At 39.0% G+C, this 9,822-nt stretch overlaps 1 protein-coding gene across 1 annotated transcript; it reads right to left on the reverse strand.

The window, feature by feature from the left end:
- On the reverse strand, positions 1–8,336 carry LOC139677096 (cytochrome P450 2J6-like). Its single transcript, XM_071566711.1, has 9 exons — positions 8,005–8,336; positions 6,264–6,426; positions 5,754–5,903; positions 4,576–4,736; positions 3,104–3,280; positions 2,353–2,494; positions 1,486–1,673; positions 1,103–1,244; positions 1–425 (listed from the first exon to the last, which is right to left on the reverse strand). Exons 1-9 carry the CDS (start codon positions 8,173–8,175, stop codon positions 247–249), a joined length of 1,473 nt encoding a protein of 490 aa, XP_071422812.1. The 5' UTR covers positions 8,176–8,336; the 3' UTR covers positions 1–246.
- Positions 8,337–9,822: the final 1,486 nt, after the last annotated feature.

The following is a 9,822-nucleotide window of genomic DNA, read 5'->3' on the forward strand; positions in this document are numbered from 1 at the left end:
TTCTTCCCGTAATGTCTTTATTTGTTACACATCAGGAGAAATTTAACAAGATTTTCCAAAAAGAACAAAAGAATGAAATATGAACTCTTTGTAATTATAATCCTCAGGATGCAAATGTCTGACAAGCGTTTTTCAGGCTAGCGATTAACCAAAAGAAGAGGAAAGCAAAAATCTTAAGACATGCACAAAGGAATTCACACTCAGAAGCAATCTTACAGAGCAACTCTTCCCTGAATCTGCCATTTCCTACCGAGGAATGGCACAGAGCTGGTAGGGTGGTGGCTTCATTGTGGTCCCAAAAACGAACTTGGTATTGACTTCCTTCACACCTTCTGGGAGGGTGAACCTGAATGCCTGCAGCAGGGTGCAAAACACAATGAAGAGCTCCATCCTTGCCAACAGCTCCCCTATGCACACACGCTGCCCTGAGAAGAGACAGAAAAGGCAATCAGACAAAGGATTTCTATCATACCTCTCTTTCTAACCTGCTTGGGGTTTTGCTTGTTTGCTTGTTTTCTGCAGACTTAGTCCTTTTCTCTTAACTTTGTCATTTAATGCTTCAGAACTGAAAGGCTGCTTGTATTTCCACAGAAAGTTTTGATCTATATTTACAGCAGGCAGGAAGACATTATAGAAATGATCACCAGGGTAACACAATTTACACTTACAGTCTTCTTAGTACAATGGATTTTCCTGATGCTACTCGGATAACTGGATCTCTTCTCCAAGAAAAACTGGATGCCTCTCCCAAGAAAACCTTTTCTATGTGTCATTCCTTCTCGTTCGATCTTTTCCACATTCAATTGGACCTCTCTCTTCATAGAGATCTTTAGAGCAGTTCAATGTGTGTACACACACTTGTGTAGGTGCCTTCACAGTTATTTTGGGGGAATTACAGAATCACAGACTATTCTGAGTTGGAAGGGAGCCACAAGGATCATCGAGTCCAACTCTTAAGTCAATGGCCCACACAGGGGATTGAACCCATGATCTTGGCATTATTACAACCAAGCTTTAACCAACTGAGCTTAATCTCAGGGTCATGAATGGATCTTGACTTGTTATCACAAGGAGTAAATAAATCCCCATTCAGTGCACATACCTATTGCAAATGGTAAGAATGCTTCTCTGTTCACAAAGTTTCCATCTTTATCCAGAAAATGATCTGGGTTGAACTGATCAGGTGTCTCCCATTTTTCAGGATCAGACAGAACAGAGTCAATATTTGCTAAAATAATGGTGTTCTGAAAAAAAAAAAAGTGGTGTTGGCAGAAATTATGACCTTAGAATCTACTAATATTTAGAGCAAAGTGTACCTTTCCTTGCGAAAGGCCATCCACAGAGACAGTCATAGCTTAGGGGCACTGCTAGAACACACAGGATACAAGAGTTCTTGTCCCCAGTCAGGAAAACCCTCAAAAGACTTTCTGAAATAATCTAATGGACCAAAGATCAAAGATATTTAAATATGCAGCACTTTGGTACCTTTGGAACGTGATATCCCAGCAGCTCCGTGTCCTTCACACTCAGTCTGGGAAGTGCAATTAAGATGATATTACTGTATCGCTGGATCTCATGAATTACAGCATTTGTATAGGGCAACTTTTTTCTGTCCTCATAGCAAAACACGTGGGAACAACCCAGAACAGCATCCAGCTCCTTCTGGACTTTCTCTAAGGAAGAATATTCAGCTTTAAATATATACAACAAGCAATCTATAAACTCTATATGCATAATTTTTCCTATTGCTTTTTGCAGTCAGAATAGATTTACGTACCTTCTAATCCTTTGTATCCCCTACATTCTGCCACCCTGTACCTTTCTTCTGTGAATATCACTATTAAAAGGACACATTTTCAAGATACTCACCCCAATATTTTTTTACATCTATTCATATGTAAATATCTGTGTTTGATGTTCTAAGTTTGATGGAATAAGCACATATATTAGAAACCTCCCACTGTATTTAAATTATTTCTGCTGCAAGAAGTGAAGATCAAATCAAAGAGCAGCAGTCATGGATTCTAAAGGATGACTCAAAGACTTCACCTTATCCTCAGCTGAAGTCTAATCATTATTGTCTGTGGAGAGGCAATGGTGCAATTTATCTCATCTGAAATTAAACTCCTCCATCAAATTAATCACATCCTGCATTCCATGTAGATCTCTTGAAAACGAAACCTGAAATGACTGGCCTGTATGTTAGAAAGGATACATCAAGAAACAGATACATGCAGTTCACCTGATTTATATTCTAATAATTAGTTCCTCTACTGTTCTTTGAACAGGCACTGCTACTATTTGAACTTTTATAACTGCTGGAGAGCTGGAGACCTCTTTGGGTGTGCTTACCTTGAATGTTGGGATAAACCACCATAAAGAGCAATGCCCAACGTAAAGTGGTGGCTGTAGTTTCTGTGCCTGCTATAAAGAGGTCAAAAACACTCTGGATCAAATTTTCTTCATCATAAGTAGCATCAGCATCTCCCTTAGTCTGCAGTTATAAATTGAAAAGAAAGTTATGGCATACAAAAAAAGAACTAAACCATCTTGTATCACAGGAATATTTACTGATACTATCCAAAAAAACCCCACCTGCCTCACCACCCCAAGGCAAAAAACAACCACGCAACAAAAAAAAACATAAAAACACCAAAACTCCCCCCAAATTCCCAAACAAACAAACAAATAAACACAAAAGTGCTAGAAAATAAAATCAGCTGAATATAATGAATCCATTTTCTAATATTCTCCAATACACTTGTCAGTGTTTCATATACACATCTTGTTCTTAAGCCATGACACAGTTACTACTGTACATCATTTCTATTCCTGCTGCAAATCTCATCATAACTGTAATTTCTAATTGTAACTTAACCATATGCAGATCTGTTACTCTTGTAATTGTAGATGATCTACCTGGAAATTAACTTACACTGTTACTTCATCCTCCTGCTGCCATCACTTATTGTCAGGTTTTTTCTCTCATCTACCTATAACATTTTCTATGGAGAAATTGTATACTTCTATATTTATATTAGGCATTATTATAATCAAAGGAACACTTAAAATCCCTTGTTGACTGGAGTTCAGAGATACTCACTTTATCTATCTCATCCAAATAGTAGTCAATGAAATCTCTATTTTCATCTGGTTTTCTTTTTTCTTTGTGGTTTTCAACTTCTTTTCCTAATAGAGCTTTCACAAAGTCTAAGCTGGATACTGCCTTTTTAAATGTTGGTAGGAAATTACTTGCAAACCAGGGAGACACTTCATATACCTATAAAATAGATATTTTAGATATATGGCATTACATATAAATATGTGGTATTTAGCAAACTAAATTTGAATCCTACACAGGCTTCTGGGTAGTGCAAAAACCAAATGAAAGACTGATGACCAATTCTTCACCATTAGATTGACACAGAAATACTGGGATGTGTGGATTCCCTCCTGTTGATTCATTGTTCTAAACACATTCACATTCTTGTCCTTATACAGTTATGAAACCACATCTCAGCAGAGAAGAAATAAAACACTTCATACATGAATTCTATTCCTCTATGTCATTTCACTTTCTTTTTTCTCCTTTTACAGATTGCATCATGTCCTTCCAGTTACAGAATTACTGCAGCTTAAATTATGCTTTAGGTCATAACTTCTGGGCTCACCTATTCAAGTGGCAGCTGCATGACAAAGATTTATCTCCCCCACAAGCCTATTCAGATCCCTGGCTTGTATTTCTTCTTCATCCTACTGCATAATTTAGCTTAACGCTACCTGTCCAGTTACCAGGAAAACAGATTAGTACAGCCCATCATTAAAGGATTGTACATCCCTGTGAAAACACTGGAGAGCAGGACAGAATGAAATGTGGGACTACAATGCTTTTGTTGGCTGTGGACACACTATTAAGGTGTTTTAAGAACAGTTTACAGAAATACCTCATAGCTGCCTCCCAGGTGGGTAAATTGACTTTTTGACTATACACAGAACTGGGGTTCCTATTCATAAATGGGTCATGACAAAATTCCCCCTGTTTGAGGCCATCTGTATGTTACCTTCACACAAGACAGTTGCTCTACTTCAGTTTCTGTGAAGTTAGCTAGCAGTAATGAAGGAGGTACTAAAGACCCATATTATTCTCAACTTTTGTTGGCAGCCATGCCATATCAGAATGAAGAAAGCCACTTGGTCAGACAGAAATTAAGATAACCCTATTTCCAAGCTTTTCAGATATTTTTACCTGTGTTTTACTACTGAGTTTCAGAGATTGTTTCAAACACTGCAGGTTTACAGGCCGTGCTTATGCAAGAAAGTCCTTTGTAGGTCTCCCAGACGTAACAAACCTTTGTGTTTCCATCCCTGTCCCCCAGACACAGGAAATTTCTGTGCTATAATGAAGCATTAGCAATTGAAACAAGTTTTGAACTAGGCATCTGGAAGTCCTGTTCTGATGTGCACTCCAGCAATTCCAGGTGCACTACTATTGATTTTTTTGTAGAAGTAACTATCAAGTTCCTTTTTTCATTGTCTAACTCTGAAAATCAAACAAACAAAACTCATTTTCCTCACAAAAAAAGAGATGCTGTTTGTAAATGCTGTTATGGTGTCAATGGATTCAATTAAGCGGTGGAAATTTTCATCATCTCTGGAGAAGCGATGTCCAAAAATCACAGAACAAATCACGTTTGCAACAGTGTGAATAACAGGCATAGTGGGGTCCAGAGGTTTTCCTGTAAACACAATGAACTGCATTCACTATTAACACTTAATGTTCCAGCTTTTCCCACTGACATGAGAGCTGATAGCATTTTGTAAACATTTCTGACATTAATTAGATCACTGGATGGCAAATTGCCATTTGTTGGTAAAAGGCCTGAGTCAAAAAGCAACTTCAGACACCTCAAACACACAGATGGTTAAAGAAAGGCAAAACTACCAGTGAGTGGAATTAGTAGTAATAATAACAAAAATGGCCCAGATTTCACTGAACCTTGGCATCAGCAGATATCATGTTTGGCAATAACCAGGGTACCAAAATGGTCAGCTGAGACATTAAATACGCAGGTGAATTGAGAATCAGTTTCTATTCTTTGCTCATATTTTTTAACAGTAGAATATTTGAGCCTACTACCTATGGACTCACCCTGTTACTCAGCAGCACAACCTGAATGAACTCCCTGTCTTACCAAGTTCCTCACCACAAGCCATGAGAGTTGAGCTCTTCCACTACACTCCCCAGAGCAGAGCACAGGGTTGTGCAGCCTTGGTCAAAGCCTTTCATGTTTTAGGTTTTGTTTTCTGCACAGGAGCGTGGGGTGTTGTGACACTGATTTTGTTCCTGTTTGCTGTTACTCCGATGCTGTTGCCATGAGTAAATGTAAAACTGACTCAGAAGTAACAACACTGACAGAGAGGGACCAGTACACATACACTGGTATATATACTAAACCTATATATATAGATATATATTTACACATACACACACACACACACACACACACATATACTATACCAATATATATACACGGGTGTATTATAACCAGATAGGAGTCTCTAGTTCTAAGTTCATGCAGGGTTTCCCACTCGTGCAAGGAAATGTCTCATGCAGGTTGCATGGTACAGACCTTTGAGACTCAGCTCTGCAAATACATTTTAAAGCCATTTTTGTAGTTTCAAAAGCTACTGGCAGCCCATTCTTAGGCCAAATCTCCCACTACACAGTCTGCCCTGCCCACCAGGTCACATACCATTTGTTTTCTGTAAGTATTCCACCAAAAGATAGGCCTCCTCTTGTAGTCGATACTCCTGATCTTTCCTCCCTACTCCCATTTTCCTCATTGTGGCAAGTCCAAAACGCCTCTGCTGCTTCCAGACATGACCATTAGAGAACATAACACCTAGGATCATAATGAATTAATGCTTTCAACATCTTATAAATTAATGAACTGATACAGTTGATATCTCCAAGAAGCTTCACTTTTATTACAATTTTTTTCAAATTTTTGCCAGCAGTCTGGCAACATTCCTCTTTCCTTTCTTGTTGTATAGCTACCTATATCCTGTACAGAAACTCTTACATTAGTTCTATGCTGCCATTGTTGTTCCTACAGAATCAGAAATAGAGCTGTTTCAAAAAATTCATGAAAATAATAAACCTTTTTCCCCACTGTAAATTAAAGACATTGAGGCTCTAAATCAATTTCCAAAACTAGGGTTAGAATGAACACATGGAAAGAGTTTCTGTCAATAATAATTACCATTTCCATGTGTCATAATGTGATAGAGGCCTCCTGTGGGCCTTCCAGCAACATCTTCAGCACGGACAGTCAGACCTTCCTTCACTGTCTGAAACCCTTGTAGGACAACCACAGGACTGTTTGAAAGCCATAAAGTGAAAATATTACCATAAATTCTGGCCATCTGTAGAAAAAAGCAGCATCAGAATAACATAGGTAAGAACCAGTATGCTTAAATCAAACAAAATAAACCAGAACTTTTCCCTTGGCAGATGCCCCAAGGATGACCTTGAGAAGAGAGCATCAAATCTGTTCTTACATATTATATTGTTTGAAATCAGGTTTCTGTCTAAAGTCTCATTTACTAAAGATCAAGATGTTTCTAACATATAAGCCAATACTGCCAAAGTCTGCAATGCTATTTATTGCATGTCTTACAATTCAAACTCATGGTAAATGGTCTCTTACATCTTCACCGTTTGTTACAAGAAAACAAGAAAATTAGCTCCTAAGTTTGACATGAACCATCTACAGATTTCCTTTTGTGTATCAAGAGCAGCAAAAGCAGCCAATAAGGTGAGCAATGCAGGAATTACCCTCTCCTTTCTAGCTCAGCTGTGAGAGCCTTGCATACAGATATATCACTGAAAGTGGGCAAGACGGTCCTTTCCCTGGCTGGTGAATCAGGAACTAGAAAAGTAGCAAGTCTGTGGAGCAGAATAGGCTGGGAAGAGTGGGATGTTGCCAAAACATCACAAGAAATGCAGGACTAGAGGTAGTACAAAATTCTGCTGCCTGGGAGCAAAGTAGAGGGAACAGGTATGCACTCTGAGCAAAATGTATATGCATGTCCTTGCACATTTGTGTTTAATTTCATTTTGTAAGGACTAATTCATGGAATTTGAAATACTGGAATGAGCAATACTACCCTTCAGGTTTGGGAGGTCAGACATAGAAGAAAATGCAGAAGACAGGCACTAGCTATTGTTTAATGTTGTAGAATAATATCACTTCATCTTGAAATATGCAGCTCAGGAGCAAAGAACTGGCAGGACAGGTAAGGACCACAGAAAAGGAAAGTTGAGAACAAAGAGAGAAGGAGAAGTGCTATTACTTATATATTTAAATATTAAATATTTAATATATATGTATGAGGAATATAAAACAACATGATACAAACTTCAGAAATGCTGTGCATTCCAACTGGCCTTAGAAAATGATTTCAACAAAGGCACACAATGAATTAGTCCAGCCACTGAAAAGCTCAGTCATGTTCATCAGATTGAAGTCTCTTGTGAAAATCTGACCAAACGGTATGTCAGAAAAAACAGATTCTAAGATTTCAAAATATCTGTTGAATAAGTATAAAATCTCTCATCCTTTCTATACTGAAAACACGTGTGCCCTCAGTACCTATTTCATGAATACTTAGAAATTGCAAGTGCAATGACAGTCAAAACAGAGATGCAAAAGGCTGCAGTGAATTAAAGATTCTGCTTTAATTTCTTTTTCCTATGTGTAAGGCAGGACTATTATCATCAGTATGGTTTTGCTCATATGCACATAGGGTTTTAATTATACGTTTAACTGCAAATGCAAATTGTCATCCCCAAAACCAGATATTTTATTAAACTCCACCTATTTTCACATTTATGAAATTTAGAATAATTTCCCCCCCAGCATTCAAAATAAGACTATGTAAAACACATTTGCCTTTCAATCAGTCTATGAGTCTATTAATTTATTGCCAGAAAATACATACTTTTTTAAGGTACTCATGATGAATTCTGAAGTTCATCTGCAGCAGGGTTCCAAAGAGGGGGTATGGAGTTGGTCCAGGAGGTAATCGCCTTCGCATCCATTGCAATCTCAGAAACTGTATTGACAACAGAGACATCACAAAAAATACCAGCACCCCACTCACTGTTACCATTTTCCTTCTGATTTACACGGCTACGTTGTCTCTGAACAACTGCTGTGTAGACAGAGCATAGATCTACTTTGTCTTGCTTTGCTGGTACCTTCCTAAAAAGAGAAAGACAAGTTGAAGCTTCTGTGCCTCTCCACCTTTCCCTCTTTATCTCTTTACTTCCCCACCCCAGATAATTAGTTGTTCTTATTTTTAAGCATATATGACATCATTCCACTATATTGCAGCTATAAATCTGTCATTCTTTGTCTCTTCAAGGGATACAAAAATACAGGTGAATTATTTACTTCCTTGTGCCATGACAGCTGCTGTGACAAAAATCTCTGCCCACAATACTGGTTTCATAAAAAATCTCTTGAAAGAACAGAGAAATTAAAAACATTTCCCAAGGGTTGATTTCACAGCCAAGGGCAGTGGGGTTAATGAAAGTTCATACTCATCAGTAGCCACCACATACACCAGCCACATGCACTGCTCTTTCACTTACCCCATATTATTGCTTGATTCTGATGTCCTCTGCTATTCTTTTAATATTTTGTTTTCCCTCACTGTTTATATTGTAAGTTCTTTGACCACACTTTTTAATTTTGTGCCTGGAAAACATAAAACATAAAAGACTCCAAATGATCCTTGGGTAACAGGAGTTTGACAGTTATAATGGTGCAACACCCAGGTGTTCACACGCTCCCTGTTCAGCTGCACAGGTAAGTGGGGCTACATGGTCTTCATGACAAAGCATAAAGCAAAATTTCTTCATCTCCTCCAGCTGTCTCTTGGCTAATCCCACTGAATTGCCTGCAGGAACAATTAAGATGATGTACAGCTGCCTCTGTGAGCTTCTTTCACAAGCAGTCTCATGCAACTGAGCAACTCCAGCTCTGCAAAGTGGGACATATTGGACAATATAGCTGTGGTGCTTGCACAGGAACAGCACTAGCTTAGAGATGGCTCATCTGACTTAGACAGGAGCATGTGGCATTCTGGGAAGTCCCCTAGATGGTCTTGCTGCTCACATGCCAAACTTAGAGAGCTGGCACAGCTAAAAACAAAAGTTGTGAGGTGTGAAGAACTGGATCAAACTGAGGAATTGAATTATCCACTTCAAAGACCACTTGTGTTACTTGTAGTTGCTTCACTGGTGTTGCAGTTTATATATCTCAAACTGCTCCCAACTCTGAATTTAGTATTTTCCAAACTCTCCTTGAGAGGACTCACAGCCCCTGAGGTTTGCCTGCCCTGCTCACTTGCAGCCTCATCTGGCCCTTGCACAGTCCTGGCTGGCTGCTCTGCATCTCCCCTGGCTCTCCAGGATCACTCTGACTTTTCCACACTGCTTAGACACATTTTGGTGATTGTACCTTGCAGCCTAGATGTGAACTGCTTGCATTTACAAAGGCAGCTGCCAAACAGCTTTGCCAGGTCTTTGTGAGATGTTAAAGGGAATACAAATCAGTTTTCTTCCTCATACACGATGGTGTCAGAGGAATGGCAAAAGGAAGTCTGGTAAGATGAGATCAATTCAGTTCTCACCTTCCATGAGTGAGAATTGAACCCCTGGCGAGGCAGGGGCTAGAGCTTAGCAGAACAGAAAGGTATCCCTCTAACCATTCCCTCCTTTCCCTCTCCCCAGGAGAGCTGCTGGTCCACTAT

The sequence above is a fragment of the Pithys albifrons genome, chromosome 11 (assembly GCF_047495875.1).
Source record: "Pithys albifrons albifrons isolate INPA30051 chromosome 11, PitAlb_v1, whole genome shotgun sequence".
Taxonomy (NCBI): Eukaryota; Metazoa; Chordata; class Aves; order Passeriformes; family Thamnophilidae; genus Pithys; species Pithys albifrons.